General features: G+C 37.9%; 1 protein-coding gene across 1 annotated transcript; it reads right to left on the reverse strand.

Annotated features, from left to right (window-relative positions):
• Positions 1 to 344: 344 nt before the first annotated feature.
• Positions 345 to 20,934, reverse strand: LOC113312602. The gene is made up of 3 exons (XM_026561343.1): positions 20,575 to 20,934; positions 19,121 to 19,440; positions 345 to 852 (listed from the first exon to the last, which is right to left on the reverse strand). Exons 1-3 carry the CDS (start codon positions 20,932 to 20,934, stop codon positions 345 to 347), a joined length of 1,188 nt encoding a protein of 395 aa, XP_026417128.1.
• Between the last annotated feature and the right edge of the window lie 282 nt (positions 20,935 to 21,216).

Raw genomic sequence — 21,216 nt, forward strand, 5'->3', positions numbered from 1 at the left:
GGGAAGGTATCTCAACCTGGGTCGACTAGAAATTATGTAAGAAGAAGGTAATTCTCGAACTGGGGACTGGCAGTTCAGCTATAGTCAACGTTGCGATTGATGACCTAGCATGTCACGTGTCTCCCTAGCCAGATCATATGGTCGTGGATCATCACTGCCTATGTGGACCTTGGGTCATATTGCTCAAAGCTAGAGTGTGAAGAATTTTGGGTGGAAGAAACGATAAGAGATTATTGTTCAAAAATAATTTCTAATGCAACATCTCTACATCCAAATTACTTAAATAGTCAGAAAGTATCTATTTCGACATAAAAGAAATAATCTCAAAAAATGCATGAGCAAGATCAGTCAGATTCATCAGAGTCATCGGATTTTTCAGAGTCGTCAGACTCATCATCATCATCTTCCGCTAAATCCTCTTCACGTTCTTCATCAGCATCACTATCAGGGTCGTTGACAAAGTCTGGATGAATATCTTCTTCATAAGCGTCCCAGCCAGCTTCCTCCTCACGTTCAGCCTCGGGATTAGCTCGGGACAGCTTCTCAATTTCTCTAGTGAACCGGTCTGGTTTGATTTCGCGCTCCGGCGATCCCCATATGGATTCATCCTCCGAAGCATCAGAGTCTGAAGATACACCCTCAACACGAACACGGGAGTAAAGCTTCTCCTCAGCCGCTGCTATCCGGCGCTCAATTCGGTCTCTTCTCCGTAGACGATCCTCCAACTCGTCATCCTCAACTTTTCTCTTCCTGAGCTCATCATAAGTGACTCGTCGGTTGTCGGCGGGTGCATCACGATTCTCCTTAGCTCGAGCTTTGACTGTGGAAGGTCTGAAATCCTCTTCCAAAGAACTGGAAGTGTAGGATCAGAATCTCGCAATGACAGTGTTTCACCGAAATTATCAATGACACAGCATAACAGCGTCGTAGAACAATTTCAGAAATGATACGATAAACGACGTCAGCTAGGATCACGAGAAAGATGTGATAGTCCTGCGAAAATTAGAGAGCTTGCGAAATTAACATTCGTAAGGCTGCGAGAATGTCGCAGACCATACTCGAAAATAAAGGACAGATTAGCTCTCACCCACTATGTATTTCCTTATAAATAGTCATTGAAGTTGTAAAGAGAGGGAGATCTTTTTTTTTGAGTAAGAAACAAGTAAATAGGAGAGAGAAAGTCTAGAACAGAGATCATTCTTGATTTATTTACCATTTCTTGTAAGAACATTCAAAGATTGATCAATAAAATTAAGAGTGTAAACCTAAAAATGAGTTGATTAATAATGAAATCATATGAGGGGTGTAGTGTAGGATTTCCTGCAACTACATAATGGCGCTAGAAACAGGGAGGTATTGAAGATTATTCTAGAAAAAGTTGAAAATTGATATTGAGATTTGTGAAAATTTAGAGTGATTGATTAAGAATTTTCCATAATTTCTTGCAATATTATTAACATTGAAGAAATGGCTAGAAGAAGAAATACATCCGAACAACCGACTACTGTTAGAAGAAGCAAGAGAATTGCTGGAAGAGAAAGAAGTGAAATGGGAGAATCTACTAGATTGAGAAGTAATAGAGAAAATCAAATTCAACTACCAATTCAACAAACACTAGTTCAATGGAGGAATACAGATTATGATAGGGTGAGCATACACACTTGGCAATCAAATTCGGTAGAAGAAGTAGAAGAAGAGCAACAAAACAGAAATTATAGATAGGAAGAGAGAAATCAAGAAGCAAATGAAGGAATAATTCATGGAGATGAGGAAATTGGAGCGTTAGAAACATTGAGACAAAGAATACATGAAGAAAGAAGAGCTGAAGCAGAAGAACGTGCAAATTTAACAAGGCAAAATCACGAATTAAGGATGGAGAATATAAGACTACGGAATAGAAGATCGAGAAGTATTACAAAATCATATTCAAGATCGACTAGAAGAGAAATGAGGCGAAACTCACCCACAATCAATGCTGGAAACAATATTCAAGAAGAAATATCAAATCCTAATGAAGAATATCGCGAAAATATAGAAAGAGATGATGATCGTTACGTTCCAGAAAATGAAACTTTTGATGATGGGCAAAATGGTGGAAATCAAGAGAACGGACAACATCAGGGACAAAATGACCAAGATGGCGAAGGAAATCGAGAGGAAGGAAGAAGAATTTTACATGAGAGAGAAACTCAAAGAAATCAACAGACAATTGAAGAAGAAATTGAAAGACATTATGCTGAACAAGCACGTTTAATCTGCGAACGTGAAAGATTGAGAGCGGAAATGGAAGAACAAGAGCTTCAGGAGACAATTCGCCAGAACAATCACGACAATCGAGAAAGAAGGCGTACACAAAACCGGAATAACGGTAATCTCAATGAGGAGTATGATAGAGTAAAGAGGATGGTTGAAAGACATCGAATTGAATTGATAAGAAATGAACAAAATCATGGAGGGGAAAATGAAAGGCATCATCATATGCGAATTCAAGATAAAGATGAGGAAGAGAATCGCAGAAGAAGACGAGATGAGGATAATGAAGAAGAAATGAAAAATTTCGCGAGAGAAGATAGATATGAACGCATAAGAAGAGAGGCGAAATTAAAAATACCAATGGATCAAGATTCAGGTGTAAATAAACAAATCTTGAAAGAATTAGAAGAAATGAGAGGAATGCTAAATAATAGAGGAGAAGTAGGCAGAAGACAATTGGATGAAGCAATAGAAGAATCTGCGAAAACTCCATTTACAAGGGAAATACAATTAGGAGGAATACCACCGAAATGCAATTTTCCCGCATTAACCAGCATTTTTGATGGAACAACTTGTGCAATTCAACACATTAAATCCTATGTGAGGTGCATGTTACAATGGGAAAATCATGATGCCGTATTGTGCAAATATTTCACATCCAGCTTAACATGAGAGGCGTTAAAATGGTTTGAAGGTCTACCAAAGAACACAATAACCTCCTTCAATCATTTGCAGACTACATTCTTGGGGGCATATATAAGTAATAATTCCTCGCGACCTGGTATAGAAGATGTGTTGGATTAAAACAAAGGATTGGAGAAAGTTTGAAACACCTGACTAAAATATGGAGAACTATGTGTAGCGAAATGGCTGGCCGTGTAGATGAGAGATATCTTATATTATCATTTATCAATGCTATGTTTGCAACAAACCTATTGTATGTCCAAATTTTCAGAGTCAAGAATACGATCACAATGACTGAATTTTGAGAACTTCAAGAAGAATACATTGCTCTAGAGGAAAGGCAAAATTAAATGGAATCATATCCAGTTGCGAACACCAGCTCACAAACAGCGAATGCAAGCTTATTACCCAAGCTAATAAACACAGTGGCGAATACTTCGCAAGTACAACAAGAGAAGGTGACAAGTAACAATCAACAGAAACTGGTGGCTATGGGAAGCCGAGATCAAGAAGAGTATGAAAGAGAAAGAAATTTCTACAATCGTGGTGGAAATAACAAGATTCAAAGACTCGATCAACCACAAGAAACTTATGGAGGTCAAAAACAAAACTATAATAGAGGACAAGGAGGTCACAAGGTAGTATGGGAAGAAATCAAGATGCCACCTCTAAATGCAAGTGTGGAGAAGATATGGGAAGCTATAATCTTGATGGAGAATATACCAACACCATGGAACATGGGAACGGAACCACCTCCAAACCACAGAAGTCATGAGTTTTGTTCTTATCATCATTTTCATGGACATACAACAAATGATTGCAGAAATGTAAAAAGAATTATTTTGAGAATGATAGATCAAGGAAAACTAAACGACTTTCTGGTAGGGCATCCACAATCTCAACCACTGCCACAACCACCAGAGCATCACAAAGTGAATACGATGAAAAAGAAGGAAACATTCTTCATAGAAGTTGGTGCAAAAGCAAAAAATCTATTGTCACTCTATCGTACATTCATATAAGACAATTGAAGATTTTCATGATAATGTTTTGAGTAGAGTGTTCGCAAGAGATAATGATGGAAGAGAAATTATGAATATTGCGAAAATCTCGCCACTAGAGGAATGGCAGAAACATATCTTTTACCGCAGAAGAAATTCCCGAAGGAGAAGAGGTGCATGACAATCCATTGGTAGTAAAATTAGAAATTAATCCAAAACCGAAAGAAGATGAGGATGATGAAGCTGAAGATTCATGGGAAATAATAGAATTCTAATCGATACTGGAAGCTCTGTGAACATCTTATTTTATCATACTTATAAAACCATGGGTGGAAGAGATGATGATCTTATACCATCAACATATAAGATATATGGTTTTAATGGTACTGCTAACAAGCCTAAAGGGGAGGTTACTATGCGAATTCCATTGAAGGGAATATCTTCTGAAATCTTATTTGTGTCGTTGATGTAGAATCACCCTACAATGCGTTAATTGGTCGACCTTGGCTACATGGGATTCTAGGTGTAGCTTCAACTTTCCACCAGTGCATCAAATTCCCTCACCCCAGTGGTGTAGGAATCATAAAGGGAGATTGGGTTGAAGGAAAGAGGTGTTACGAAACTGAGATAGAATCTTGCGAAGGAAGAGCAAACAAGAAGGAAAACTGGCGACACAAAATCAAAGATACACAAAGAAGTGAGAGGTTGATGGTGGATGCAATCGAAAGGAAAGGAGAAGAGATGTTGCGAAACTAATGCTAGCTCAGAATAAAAATGATGAACATACCACTACTAAGGAAGCAGTAGAAGAAAGATAAGAAAATAAAAGAAGCAGAGGATGACAAAGGTAATAAAAACAAGAAATGTATGAATGATTAAGTTGTTGCGATACTCTCGCAATAAGCAAAATTCTCAAAAATACATTTGATTGAATGGCAAAATTGAGATTGCGAAATTCAGATACAATATGATGATTTGCGAGACTCTCGCAGAGATAATGAATTTTACAGAAAATAATCAGAGAAAAATGACAAAAGAGAAAGAGGCGAACCTTTATGGCGTACACCCTAGTTCGCGAATACAATTTCGCAAGAGGCAAATGTAAGACCTAAAGTACGTCATATAAGGGGGTACCTGTTGCATGGCTCAGGGAAAGGCTACACCGCCACCGGAACCTGAGTCATGGAGATTTGGGGTCAATGAAGCCCATCCGGGAGAGGCACCTTGGATTCTCTTAAGCATATGACTTAGGTTGGGCGACTAAGGTAATAAGGACTCTCCCAAGGAGTGCAGATCTGATCAAGGCGCCGAGGTACAGTTGAGTCAAGAGTGCCAGAGACGTTTGAAGCGTACTTTGCCATTCTTGACAATCTTGGCTTATACTGCACTCGGCCTGAAGAAAACCCCACTTAGGGTGCAGTCTCGTAACCATAAGCCCTATAGGTAAAAGGGATAAGAGGCTGCGAAAACAACTGGTTGTTGTTAGAGATGGATGGAGGAGCTAACCTTGTATGGTAGAAGTACGCCTCCTTGAAGGGGCAACCAGGGGGAGATAAGGGCGGCACCCTCCATTAGGGAGCTGATAAGTGTCTTAAGACGCAAATGTCATGAGGCTTTTTATTCGCAAGGATATTAAGGCTTGTCATATTTGTGCAACAATCCTGAAGAGGCAATAATACAAAAGAAAAGGATAAGACGAGATCAATGGGTTTTCGCATGAAAGTGCGAAGACGTCCTGCGATTTCGTCGCAAGACGGCAATGTCATGGGGCTTCATTTTCGCAAGAATATTTAGGCCTGTCATATTGTCGCAACATTCCTGAAGAGGCCATAATACAAAAAAAAAGTTAAGGCAAGATCAATGGGTTTTTGCATGAAAGTGCAAGGACGTCCTGCGATTTTGTCGCAATGACAAGAGGTGGCATAATAAGACCTTTAATTAGGAAGGCAAAATAAGACCACACAGGAATGAGATTTTGAAAAGAATCAAAATTCACTTCGCATAAGATTGCGAAGTTATACATAATTAACCGCGAAATTGAGACATAAAATAAGAATTTTTTATGAAATCTCTCATTTGGATTCAAATAACAGAGGCAAGTATGGGAATGTATGAAATTAGAAAATGTTATTTGTCTCCATATGATAGATTTACTCAAAGATTCAAGAATTAATGATTATATTGATTAACTGTATTGCAAAGAAGAATTGTTTTAATGAATGCAGGTCAAAATGAAAGAAACACAAATATACAGAAAGAAGAAATAAATGTACAAGTATTACAAAGAATCAAAGAAAGAAATAAAGACTACTTCTTAGTTAATCCTTCATTATCTTCATCAGACTTGTTCCCTTCTTCGTCTGCGTCAGAATCTTCATCACCATCAGAACCTCCATCACTATCAGATTCTTCATCGTCAGCTTCGCTATCAGAGATAATCAAACTGGGAGTATTCTGTGGGATTTCTTCCAAGAGACAAGGATAATCAGAATGTGGGATATTATGATCGTCACAAACCATTTGGATAGTTTGATTGCGAAAATGCATAACATCATTCTTAAAATTCGTAACAGTGATCTTGATTTGATTCTTTAATCTAGAATACTTGTCGTTGCGAGAAGAAAGATTCTTTGCGAGTTCCTCCTTTTCAGCTTCGAGTTCTTCAATCTTTTCACGATATCTATTTTCAGAATCTGCGAGCAAAAGACAATCAATTATTAACTTGATGAGAATTCATAAGAAGCAAAAGATTAGTAAAGAAGAGCAGTTAGTAACCTTCTCTGTCAGAAATCATATCTCTAATCAAGGTTGTATGCTCAACTTGAAGACTAACATTTACACCTAAATCTTTTCTAGCATCATCTAAGATTTTCGCACCCCAAACAAATTCATCCTCACTACTTATAAGAAGACGAGAACGAATTTGATTTTCCCTTTCGCAGAGTTCGATGTTCTTGTGGTTAGCTTCATCTCGTTCAAGTTGAACTTCAAGAAGATCCTCTTGGAATTTTTCCAAAGCCTTGGCACCTTGATCAGAGATGCGATCCTTATCATCTATGAGACCGCTAATTTTGGTTCTTAACTCATTGGTTTTCTCTTTAGAATCAAGAAGAAGACACTTAAATCGGTTGGCTCAGCCTAAACTAGATCTATGGTCAATTTCTAAGAGGCGAAATTTAGATCTGAGCTCATTTAGAGAAAGAGATGAAATTCTATCATTTGAGAAGCTATTTAAGGAATTGTTAAGACGTTCAATAAGGGTATCATTATCCAAGGCATTAGGAAATGAACGAAGAAGGGTAGCTTCATCAGAAAGATCATAAATGTCTGCAAAAAGGATCATTTAAATAAGATAAAACAACAGGATGAATGAATAAAGGGAAAAGAGAAAAGTACATGCCGTAAAGCTGATTATTAGCTTGCTGAAGACTAGAGATTTTGTTCTTATACGAAGAATAATCAATTTCTAATTGTCTATTTTTCTCGCGAAGACCTTTAACTTCAGCTTCCAATTCTTCATTCTTTTTGCGAAATTGAAGATTCTTCTTTTCAAGATTTTCGCGTCTTCTCTCTAGATCTGAGGCAACATCAAAAGAAGCTTTTCCAGCCTGCGAGAAAATATAAAAAATATTGATATAGAAAGAAATTTTGAGTTATAACAATGAAGAAGTAAAAGGATAAAAGTATACCAGACTATTGAGAGAATGCAAGAAGTCGGGAGTCACTGATCTAGAAACTCCACGAAGAGAGCTATCACCATCCAGTAAAGGGACATCGCAAAGGGTAGCGAGAGCTTTGCAGGTATTTGCGAATTGGCTATCTCCCATTCCTTGTAGAGAATCAGAAAAGAGACCAGAGAGCTTAGCCATAGAAGATTCAGGTGGAGAATCTTCACTTGCAGCAAGATCATCATTGTCCTCATCACCCTTGTCACTTTCGGAATTTTCGTGAGGAGGAATATTTGAAGGAGAAGAAGAACGAACTTTCCTTTTCTTTAGAGGAGGACCAGTTGATTTTTCCATGCGAAGAGCACCTTTACCTTTATCACCAGTCTTCGCAACATCGGCAAATTCTTCTACTTCAGCAATAATCTTCACACACAGATAGAAATAAGAAATGTAAGCATGGAAGAAATAGTATACTGTTTAAAATCATAAGATAAAATTGAAGAAAATTTAAAATCATAAGAGAAAATTTCTTAACTTATATGTGTATGAGCGAAGAGCTAACATAGTACTAGCTTTCCCAGTCCTGTTATAACTATCTTTCATTTTTTGGATCTGCGGAATGTCGCAAGAGTTAGCGAACAGAATAATAAAAATCAATAAAGAAATATAAAGTGAGTTAAGTGGGAATAAACATACCTCTTTCTCATTCTCGGGCCAAGAGAAAACCCAAGGTTGATAAGCAGCGAGATTCGCAGGAAGAACATTTGACCCAGCAATGTAGGCTCCTTTTAGCATTAAAGGAAAAACACACCATTTATCATCTTTGGATTGGCGAGGAGTTGTGTTTTTACCAGAATGCCATTCAATATCTTGCATGAGAATTTTGGCTTCATCAATGTTATCTTTCCTTTTTAAGCGAATACCCCAGCGAGTATTCTCTTTCTTCATGGAGATAAGTTCATAGTTCTCAAAGAAATTCGCTACTGTGTATTTCTCAGCAATTATCTCTAGGTTTGCGAATTTAGTATCCCTAAGTTCTTTGGAGTACAAAGATCCTCTACCAACACCACGATTAGCGAACTCTAGCATCAGGCGGATGCAGTCCCCACTCAGTTGGAAGATAGCTCGCGAAAATCCCGAGTGAGCGAGAATTTCATAAAATAAAGGAAGATATGGGTTATAAAGAGGAATAGGGAGACATGCAAGAATCTGACCTAGCAAAATTATGATTGATTGTCATCACAATACTGATCAGAGAAAAGTTTGACAGAAAGAATTGATTTGGCATTTTCACCAGGAATGGTGGAGAGTGTGAAACCTTTATCAGCTAGATCCTTTTGGACATCTTGTAAATTCTTCTCATATCTATGACCACTTGGAGCCATATTTGAATGTAGAGTATGGGAATGAATAAAAGGAAAAAGGATTGAAGGGGGAAAAATTACAGCAGCAGAACTTGCAGAAGAATAACAGAGTTGCAGAGATGAGAGAATAAAAATAGAAGAGAAAGTAAAAAGAAAAGTGGAAAGAAGAGTAAGAAGAGTATATAAAAGAGATTTTTTTACTCGAAGAAATAGACACCATTAAGACGAAAAGACGTGAGCGGTTGAAAAGCAGCGGTTACAAAAGACGTGTCAAGAAACAAATGGAAGAAAGAATACGTGTGATAAATGCAGAATATGAAAAGATGAACAGTTGCGGCATTTCTCACATCATTCTCTACTTTGCAGAGAAGATATGAGAAGAGGAAAGATGTAGGATCAGAATCTCGCAATGACAATGTTTCACCGAAATTATCAATGACACAGCACAACAGCGTCGCAGAACAATTTCAGAAATGATACGATAAACGACGTCAGCTAGGATCGCGAGAAAGATGTGATAGTCCTGCGAAAATTAGAGAGATTGTGAAATTAACATTTGTAAGGCTGCGAGAATGTCGCAGACCATACCCGAAAATAAAGGACAGATTAGCTGTCACCCACTATGTATTTCCTTAGTCATTCAAGTTGTAAAGAGAGAGAGATCTTTTTTTTGAGTAAGAAACAAGTAAATAGGAGAGAGAAAGTCTAGAGCAGAGATCATTCTTGATTTCTTTATCTTTCCTTGTAAGAACATTCAAAGATTGATCAATAAAATTAAGAGTGTAAACCTAAAAATGAGTTGATTAATAATGAAATCATATGAGGAGTGTAGTGTAGGATTTCCTGCAACTACAGGAAGAATAATCGTTGTTGCTGCTAGAGGTCACCATTTTCTGAGACAAGTAATAAGGAGTTACAAATACGCTCGTATTAACGCTCGCAAAAATGGTATTCCTCAATTCTCACCTATTTACGATTTCACGAACTTAGTGATAACAACGTAAAACCCCCAAAACTTGCTCGTTCTTTCAAACCTGCAAAATCGAACATAAAACATATTATTCAAGAGTCAACACTGACTTTTCGAGAAATTATAAGTAATTCACATAACCCTCTATGTGAGCACTCCCTGATTTTATGTATACATACGCTATAAAATCACTGAATTCACACATACACTGTGAATTCACCAAATTCATAAATTGTGTACTTTCGAAAACCCAATTTTTGTTTCACAATGTATGAATAAGTCACACATATTTAAAAAAAAATCGTGAGTTAATAACTCACGTACATATAAAAAAAAACTTTTTGCTCAATCGAGCATTCGTATGAGAAACGAGGGTCTTTCTTATTTTTGGCGAAGTCCAAATAAAATTTTGAGAGTTCTCAGAGAAATTTTCATCATAAACTCCAGGTCCTTTCAAAATTCCTTTAACTCTAAGTATTATTATTTATTACTTTTACGAACAAACCTACGTTCTCAAAAGTATTTACGAAATTCATGCCTCAAAAACAAACTTGGGTTTTCATGAAACTCATAAACAAAACTTTTTCTACTGCAACTAGATCATATCTATTCAAAATTTTATGTGTCTCTTCCATATAGGAATTTTTGCTCGTTCCTCCGACTAACGAACAACGTGTATATACATACGTTTTCTGAAAATCCTTCATAAATCCTACGCATACATGCAACCATGGGATTTTGGGTTTTATGGAAAACTCATCAATCATAAAACCTACAAAAAAAAAAATTGCACGGACTTACCTGTCAGCGCCAGACGGTGGTCGGGCGGGCGGTGATGGCGCTGGTACTCCTGCGAGATTTTCTTCCTGCTGCTGCTGAACTCGTGAGTTGATGAAGAGTGGTCGGTTATTCAAAACACAAAAATAATTTTAGGGCTTCTTCCCTTTTACATCAAATTTATTTCCAAAACCTAATAAAACATGGGTTTCCTTTTCTGGGCTCGGGCTCGCAAATCCTAAACCGACCATAACTAAACTTCTAAACACCCAAATCAGCAGTGCCTCATCTTTCCACACTCATGAATATGACACTCTACCTTATTATCAGAGTCCTCATACGCACATTTACTCGTACATGATATCATTGGGGTAAATTGAGGATTCTGAAACTACCTTTGTAGATTGAGTTCAACCACTGATCTCGTCGACTAAAAATCACCATTTAATGCATACTGCGGAACATGATTGTTCCCCACTAAGCAGAAGATTTAATGTAGATGGAGGGTTTTCAACAAAGGGAAAACCCGTAAAATCATGAGGCATGTTTTTGAAACTGATTTCTGGCATGCAACAATTCATGTTTTACGAAGCCATGATGAGTATGTTTTCGAAAAGCCTTCAGCGATTCGATCCCCAGCATTTCATCGTGACCTCTATGCAGAATAACATATTTGGGCGGTTCTCCATAGATTGAGAACTTAACGCCTTCAGGACGTCGGTGATACTCACTGTTCCCTGACTGCAGGAGAGTGACCCACCTCCACATAGAAGAATAGTTGGGTGGCGGACGCCTTCAGGACGTCGGTGACACTTCACCATTCCCTGATTATGTGGAGAGAGTGTATAGATTCAGGCGGTTCTCCATAGATTAAGAACACAAACGCCTTCAGGTCGTAAACAACATCGTGACTCCCTGACTATGCACCACTCATAATAGATGTGACGCTTTAACTGGCTAATATCTTTTCTGAAGTTAATTACTTTTGTCGTGACATTCACTACTGAATTCCTAGAATAATCTATTATTGCTCATATTCCATGGTCGAATCCACGGCCTGATCCCATGGAATGGCAATAACAATTGCTCCTATTCAATGGTCGAATCCACGGCCTGATCCCATGGAATGGAAACAACAATTGCTCCTATTCCATGGTCGAATCCACGGCCCGATCCCATGGAATGGAAATAACTAATTGCTCTGATTCTATGATGGAATTCACGGCTTGATCTCATAGAATAACAATAAAACATTATATTATCTCATTATTCCGATTTCATGATCGAATTCACGGCTAATCTCATGAAATGGTAATAGATAAATCTTTATTACTCCGATTCTATGGTCGAGTCTATGATCCCATAGGGTGGTAATGCTCATTCTATTATTCTGAATTCGTAGTCGAATCTATAATTGATCCTAGGAATTAATAATGAACAACTATACATTTTTATTACTCAGTTTCATGAATTATTCTTCACTGAATTTCATAAATTGATAATAAATATTTAACAACTGGGCATCTGGACCATCACTGAGTAAGTCCCACAAAAATGGTGCGAGTGTACTCGACAATGATGCACGACTAAGCACCCGGATGCACGAATGAGTGTCCAAAACTGTGATCGCAAAACAAGAGAAAACATTAAAATAATAATAAAATAATGGAGGTGCTCACGGTGGGCCAACCGGCCGGCCGTGCCCTAGCCAGGGTCGGTCCGCGCCCCTCCCGTTATTTTCCTTATTTTTTTGTTATTTCGTGGACTCACGAAAACTCCTTGGTTTCATCAACTTCCCTTGTTTTACAAAACTTGTGAATTCTCCATAACTTGGTGGATTCTCCAATTAATATCATAAAATAAGAAAAAGTGTGCGGGACCGGGAAACCCAGCCGGCGGGCATGCCCAAGCCGTGGCCGGTCCCACACCTCACAATCCTTAGATTTTTATAATTAAACTCCTTGTTTTCAACAAAAACTCATGGATTCTCCATATCTTCAAGGATTCTCCATATCTTCAAGGACTCTCCATAACTTCAAGGATTCATGAAGAAATAATAATAAAATAGGGAAAGGTGTGCGGGATCGGGCAGCCCGGTCGGCCGGCCATGCCCTACCCGTGGCCGGTCCCACACCTTGCAATCCCTAATTTCTCATAATTATTATTTCCCCAATTCATGAAACTCCTGGGTTTGAGTAAAATTCGTGAGTCCTCCATATTTTCTCAAATATTGCTCGAATCACGAAAAACCAAAAGCCAACATGGTCACACGGCCGGCTAGCCTCTCATGGAAATTTTAAATATTTTAATATTTTTATTTTAATATTTTTATAATATTTATGAATTGAGCATACATGCTCATTCCACCAAAAAATCGAGAATTCTCAGCCAAGATGAAACTCTTCTGAAAATTCACGATATTGCTCAAATGCGCATCAGAAAATAATGAAACTCTCAGTATGAAGACAGGGACTTCATGGCAACACGTGTGTGCCTCCATGACCGACCAGGTCGTTCCTAGGGCTTGCACGAAGCCGGTCTCACACGTTTTCGCAATTCTGTCCTAATTTGCTCAATTGCTCATACTAGGCCCGAAATCTCTCCAACCAACTGGAGAACTCTCCAACCGACCAACAACTGGTCAGGTGACCACCAAGAGCCGGTCCCATTCCCTCTTGGTCGGTCCCATCTCTCATACTTAGGTTTTACACCTAATGCTGAACCTAGCAATATTTTTCAGTAAATGGTGAATCTACCATTTATTCATGATTTTTCACCAACTCTCAAACTGAGAATCCTGGTGCGTGCTCACTGGAGAACTGGGCATCACATGGGCGCTCATCATCCCATGTGGTCGGTCCCTCCTCATTCATGATCAATTTTCATCAATTCTCCAATTGATGGAGAATTGACCAAAAATTAGGGTTTCGAATGAGCGCTCTGTGAAACCATCATTCTGAGAACTCTTCAAACACTAATGAATTTATGATTGATCCATCAATCAACATCTAAATTAATTATACAATATTCGGTAAACTACCGATATTTTAATTAATATTTTACTGGGTCACGCCACCAGTAAATAATTCGCTGAATTGAGCAATACTTGCTCAATTGCCCGAATATTGGCTAATATTCGACAATTCATCAATAATTTGCCGAATTGAGCAATACTTGCCAAGTTGCACGACAGATTATCAAAAATCATTAACTTGGTGAATTGAGCAATACTTGCTCAGTTGCTCATCAAATTCTCATAATTCGCAAAATTGAGCAATACTTGCTCAATCGCTCAACTAGTCAATAATTCATCAATGAATCAACAATACTAACATCTTTCCAGAGAACTACATGTTCGACCTATGAATCGTTGAGCATTCACCATTCATGCTCGATTCACTAAAACTTAGACTCATTGTCTAATTAGTCGACAATTGACTAAATCAACACACGTCTACCCTATAGACTCCATGATTTGTGAGACATCAATCACGTCACAAATGAGGGGATATCACTTAGGGTTTTGGTCTGGCGGCCTACGGCACGTGGATTCATCCACGACGAGAAATGTGCGTAAGTCGTACAAACGATTGAAGGAGTTAGCAAAGTAGTGGGTGCATGATCAGAAATCTCCACACGGCATGGAACTGACTTTACCACGATCTCCCACTTTCCCACTCTTTCACTCAAGAAACCGTCACACTTACAGGGGTTAGTGGTTCATCATTCTGACAGTATAAATAAGTTTCTGAATCCATGATTGAAAAAACATGAAAATACAGACTTCCGTCTACACAGAATTTCTCGAGTATCTACTCTCAAGAATTCATCAATCACCCATAGCTTATTCAAACTCAACAGTTCAGCGATATTGCAGAAACCTTCAACATGCCCACAATCCTCGATCATCACTGATCCCACACAATTCTCAGCTTCCTTCCTACAGATCAACCCATCTCCCTCTTTGCGACTGAATTGGCTCTGGAACGTCCATTGTCTTGGTTTAGGCCGGAGTAATACAAATTGATTTCCCGAACCTAAGCACCCCCTTTGCAGCGGTGCATCTATGTGAGGATTAACATTTTGCCCGGCTGAGGAGTATCGACGGCACACTCGTCTCAGAAAAAGCGGGGATCTAACAACACCACCCAATATTTTGATTAGCAATCTGAACGGACAATCTCCGAAACACTCTACTAGAGAATCAACTAGACAGTCAGACTCAATCTAGAATATAGTGTCTCAAGGAGATGATATCTCTATCTCTCAATATAATCTTACTCAAGCAAACAACGAGTCTCGATTAAAGAGAGATAACTTGGACGGTACCAAAGACCAATGTCCAAGTGTTAATCAATGAAACCAACAATCACAAGATTGGATCTCCAATTGATTAACAACGCACAACCTGTATTATTTTAATTATATAAACAAATATAATGCGGAAAACAAATAACACAGACACCAGAAATTTTGTTAACGAGGAAACCGAAAATGCATAAAAACCCAGGGACCTAGTCCATATTAGGTACACATTGTATTAAGACGCTACAGACACTAGCCTACTCCCAATTAACTTCGGACTGATCTATAGTTGAACCCCTACCAGTCTCCCACTAATACAAGGTACAGTTGCACCCCTACGCCTCTGATCCCAGCAGGATACTACGCACTTGATTCCCTTTGCTGATCTGACCCACAACAAAAAGTTGCTACGACCCAAAATCGCAGGCTTTGACAATAAACAAATCTGTCTCACACAGACAAGTCTATCAAAGGATAAATCTGTGTCCCCAGATAAACCCTAATTTTTTTTCCGTTTTCTGATAATTCTATCAAGGTATATTCAAGGAACCAATTGATAAATCCGGTCTTATATTCCCAAAGAACAGCCTAGATATACCAATCACCTCTCAATACTCGATTCCTGAATACACAAGAAGAATACTGAGGGTTCACGAACAGTGAGACGAAGATGTTCGTGAATACTTTATTTTACCTATCGGAGAAAAAAGTTCTCGAGCCAATCAGAAACAATTGTACTCTTAACGATAGAAACGTAAGATCAGATCACCCAACTACGATAAAAGTAGTATCGGTCTGGATTCACAATCCCAATGAAGTCTTTAAGTCGTTAATCCGAGTTTGAAGAAGAAACTCAAGGATTAATGGAGATCGACTCTAGCTTTGAAGAAAAACTAGTATCACACAAGAAAGGTGTGTGGGGATTAGTTTTTCCTCAACCTAGACGTCTCCTATTTATAGCCTTTCAAACCAGGGTTTTTACTTAAGAATTAAGCAAACAATATCAACCACTGATTTAGATCCAAGCCAATATCTCTCAACCGTTAGATCGAAAGATAAAGCTTATCAAACACACTCGTGTACGTTTTCCAGGTTTGTGAAAACCGGCCGAAACGTTCACATACATGTTGGTTCAATATAGCAACCAAAAGGCAACCATTTGAGCTTCACATATTAACCATACTCCTCATCCATCATAACTAGTCCACTTGACTCAAACAAACTAGTTAGAGAGACATTCAATTGCTATGAGATCTTATGAAACTTCACAAGACACAATTGAACTCTAGATGATATCGATTCGATTATAATCGGCTTAATGAACATTATAGCCACGGTTTGCATAAAGCATTCCTTAGTAATTTAATGTTATGTTCAAAGCAAATCATCTTTGATTACAACCACTCAAGTTCAAAAACAAGTTCGCGGACTTAAGCATTCGGTTTGAGTTTTCCAAAACTCAGCAGAAATTCTCGGTCGAGAACTTCCGCCAGTTCACGGACTTGCGTCACACAAACGAGTTTCGAAAATCCCAGCAGAAATTCTCGGGTTTGAGAACTTCCGGCAGTTCGCGGACTGAGTTCGCGGACTGGGTTCGCGGACTGGGTTCGCGGACTTGGCAAGCCAATTCCACAATCCTACCGAACATACTTACTCAACAAAGTTCAACGAACTTCGGATCGAGGGTTATGTAATCTAGTCTCATTTCAATCATTGAGACTTTCTCTTAAAACGCTATCCCAACCGTTATTCACAGATTGTCTTCACGTCGGAGCAATTCTCAACTTAGTGATTGAAAGATGAAGATAAACTTGGCTAAAGCGAAAAGCTTTACCAACACACATACTTCGAGAAAAAGATAAGCATTGAATACTCAGCTCGAAATAGTAGTGTGTTTGATCTAGTCTATAAAGCATACGAATTTTGTCTCATAAGAAGTAGGAGATAGAATAGATAGACTTATGAGTGACAGATAAGTTCAAGTCTTCACATACCTTTTTGTTGATGAAGTTCCACGGTTCCTTGGTGTAGATCTTCGTCGTTGTCGTTGAATCGCCATGAAGTCCTTGGTTTCACCTACACTTTTCCTATCATAGTCCGAGACTTGCTAGTAGGATAGATATCAAGACTATATAGTTTTGATCACTAACATTGACAAACATGCTTGATATAGCAACGCATGCGAGGTCGACCGAGATATGCTCTAACAATATCCCCCTTTGTCAATTTTAGTGACAAAACTATTAGTACATATGGAATACAAAAAAGATAATCTTTAGTGGCTCCTATTCCATAGTCTAATCTTCAACATTCCTTGAAATCTTCGTCATTTCCAAGTACTCCAATGATTCCAAAGGTTGTAAGTTCAGCATCATCGTTGTTGAAGATTCGTAGCACAATAACGAGAAAAATCGAGATTCTCAATCATTATTAACAGTGTCATAGTACTAGTATGAATATCAAAGTCCAATTGCATCACGACTTTAACAATAGTACTATGGTGATATGTATCACTCCCTCTTAGTCGATACCTATCTCGATCATGGAAACCACTCCCCCTTACACAGTGATCCAAAAACCATATGTATTATGTAGTGTGAACTACAATATTTCTCCCCCTTTTTGTCAATAAAATTGGCAAAGGTAAAGAGCGGGTTTATAATGAAATTCCCACGAGAGACAATGCACAACCAAAAGAGAAGACACACATCATCTTAAATTTAGATGCAATCTTATAGCCGAAGCTAACAACATTCATCAAGGAGTTTTAAGATACAAGATAACCCCTATAAAATTCCACAGCCGCACTCCCCGCAAGATATTACCATTAAGCACAGGTTCAAAAGAACTCTCCCCCATAATATGTCATTCCCAAGAGAGAACAACAAAAGCGACTTTAATTTCAAGAGAAAATAAGGATTTAATTGGACACCAAAAATCAAAAAGATGATCTTTTATATCCAAAATACAATCAAATTAACCACAAGTAAACCCATGATTAATTTAATTATCAAGAGCAATTAAATCAAAACCACAAAAGTGATCAATTTAATTGAGCGTGCTCAACACAAGTAAACTCACGGAGCAACGAGCTACGACTAAGTTAATCATACGGAGATAACCAACTTAATCGTACAAAGTACTCAACATAAGGAGAACCTTACGGAATACATGACTACAATAACCACAAGAGAACATGATCACTATAGTCTTTCAAATACTCAATACAAGAAATTGTGGAATATTTGAAACATCAACTAGATTAACTACAAGAGAACCTATAATTAATCTAATTGGATAACCAACAACCAAATTAATCACCGAAGTAATCAATTTAATTATTTTGGGCTCAACATAAAATATTATGGAACCCCGATTAAGGTATCAATGATTGACACGCCTAACCGTACATGTACTCAACATAAGTAAGAAGAAAAGAAGACTTATGGAGTACAAAACTAAATAACCAAACTAGTCGATTAATTTAGTTTCATATGCTCAACATATAGCATCTCATGGAACAACCAACCAAGCCAAGATTAATCGACTTAGTTGTAAGGTGCTCAACATAAGACACACAATGGAGCCTTCACGGTTTTTATAAAATAAAACAATTAAGTTCAAAACCGTGGATACACAAGGATCAATTCTATCTTTGCATCACAAAGTGACATAATAGATTTTATCCTTGCAAAACAAATGACCACATCCTATTTTCCATCAAGTACATGATTGCATAGGGTTTGCGTTTGTCATTGTCAAAAGTCGATTCGTTCCTTAACCATGAAACCGATCATGAACGACTTTACTTTTGACAAAAATATGGGATCTTCAAGTTCACAGACGTAAACAATACATATCCGATAACAATATTGCAATAAAAGAAACCAAACATAATATTGCAATAACAATCATCCTCAAAATATTTTTAGAATTTTATAACCAAAACCTAAAAAATAAACATAAGAGAATGAATCAAAAGGTAGCTATGTGTAGTCACAATCTTGGCTATCAACACTAGTTATTCTTCATTAAACTTAAAAGAATACTTCCTAGGTTTCTAAAACAAAAGCTCAGTTTTCCTTGATGATTTCATACCGCTGAAGTGGTCCATCAAAGTAGGAATCACTGATATCCTTGATCATGTTGACAGTGGAAACACCATGTTCAAAATTCATAACACTTACTTTTCGATCAATAGTACGAGCATAATGACGAGCTTTTGCACAATCTAGAATAAAGTTCTTCTGATTTATAGTCAAGATATTCTGAGCCCCGACGATTCTTGCTTTTCCATCAATTAGTTGATTTATTTGCAATTGAAGGTTAGTAAGTTCGTTCCTGACATCATTTTGAACAAGCAAAAGATCCTTGATAGAATCTCCAACCCAAGAGTTATACTCTTTTCTTTCAAGCATCTTCTTCATAATAAATTCTTAACCAGAATCACATCCTTTGAGTCCATCCTTAACAATAGGATTAACATCTTCTTTCAGAGCAGTATCCATAGTGCTCCTTTTGAGAAGAAAACAAGACCACATGTAGGGTTATAAATATGCAAAAAACCCTAACAGATGAACCCTAATGCCCTTGGGATGAGACAGACGTTCATGAACTGGGCCGAAAGAACCCGACCCTACCAAATACAAAATAATTTCAAACCATCCTAACAACGAACATGAAAGAGATGATGGTACAAATAGACAGACAGTTAAACTTCTTGAGCAACAGCCAATATTACCCTTGTATCTTTCAAGATAGATAGCAAGGATGCGGCTTCCTAAACTTAGGGAGTCGGGGGAGGCACAGTCTCACAATTGGTGTTGAGATGAGAACTGTATTTTTCACCAGGGTGTTTGTATCTAATATTTCTTTGTCTCTTATAACTGTTTTCAAATCTCGGAGGATTCCTTACAGTCTTTTCAGAGAGCAGTGAGGAGTAATTCTTCAGATCACTGAATATGGACCCCCTGGTGTTTGATTCAAGAGGTTTTTTTGAAACCGGTCTCCAGATACCAGAAATAGTTTTACCAGAAATATCCTTATAAACATAGGAGTTGTCTCTACAAAGATTTCTGGAAAGCAAATCATATTTATGAGGTTTCTGGTAACTTGTGGGTGTGGATTTTACTGTAGTCGTTGATTGACGATTTATTCCATTTACAGTGGAATGAAGCAGTCTATAAAGCTTTGCAATTTGTTTCTTCCTAGCAAAACACCGAAGAGCAAAGTGATTCCTTTTTCTACAAAAAGTACAGACACGTGAGTGAGAGTTATCACTAAACGATTTAGAACTCTCATCCCTATAAGAAGATTGTGAGTTGTGTGACTTGTTGAAGTAATCTTCTTTGGGAGAGCACCTCTTCTCATTCTGTATGTTGGTTGAAGTTCCAGAAGAGATGTAGAACAGTGTTTTCCTTTTCCAAGGAAGTAGACTGTTTTTGGGCAAGGAAAAGAGATGTTTTCAATTTCTCTTTCTCAGCACAAAGTCTGTCCACTTCAGATGAATGAGTCTTGATCAAACATTTTTCTCTAATTGAGCCTTCTTTAACCAGCTTTTCAAGATTATCGATCTTGCAATGCTGTAAATTATTGTCTTGAAGAAGTTTCTCAATTTCTTTAAAGAATGACCCTACAATTCCATGAAGTACTTGTTCACGATCAAAAGACTTGCCAAATTCATCAATGAGTTTTCCATGATCTTGTAGATCAATACACTCAGTAGAATTCCTTGCAATTTTGGAGAGCTCCTTTTCAGCCTTAGCCATTATGTCCAATGTCGCATTGGGGGAAAACTGATCATTACAAGAGAGAACAGTTCTCCTACCTCGTGATTCGGAAGAACCAACTAAGGAGTTATCCTTTGAGTTATTTCCAGGACACTTGACAGTGTTGACGGCATTAGGAGGCATCTTGGTATGCGTAGAGATTTTGTCCATAGATTCAGATCGCTACAAACACAGACTGATTAGGTCTTTAATGTGTTTGCCTGCTCTGATACCAATTGAAAAAGCGGGGGTTAACAACACCACCCAATATTTCGATTAGCAATATGAAAAGACAATCTCCGAAACACTCTACTAGAGAATCAACTAGACAGTCAGACTCAATCTAGAATATAGTGTCTCAAGGAGATGATATCTCTATCTCTCAATATAATCTTACTCAAGCAAACAACGGGTCTCGATTAAAGA

This window comes from Papaver somniferum, chromosome 9, assembly GCF_003573695.1.
Source record: "Papaver somniferum cultivar HN1 chromosome 9, ASM357369v1, whole genome shotgun sequence".
NCBI classification, from domain to species: Eukaryota; Viridiplantae; Streptophyta; class Magnoliopsida; order Ranunculales; family Papaveraceae; genus Papaver; species Papaver somniferum.

What these genes read in the sequence shown, in the direction of transcription:
- LOC113312602 (XM_026561343.1), bottom strand. Translation starts at nt 20,934, where the DNA reads ATGCCTCCTAATGCCGTCAACACTGTCAAGTGTCCTGGAAATAACTCA. An exon ending in TCGATAATCTTGAAAAGCTG is followed by an intron (nt 19,441 to 20,574) that starts GTTAAAGAAGGC and finishes ATTATGAAGAAG; the next exon opens with ATGCTTGAAAGAAAAGAGTA. An exon ending in TTTGATGGACCACTTCAGCG is followed by an intron (nt 853 to 19,120) that starts GTATGAAATCAT and finishes CTACACTTCCAG; the next exon opens with TTCTTTGGAAGAGGATTTCA.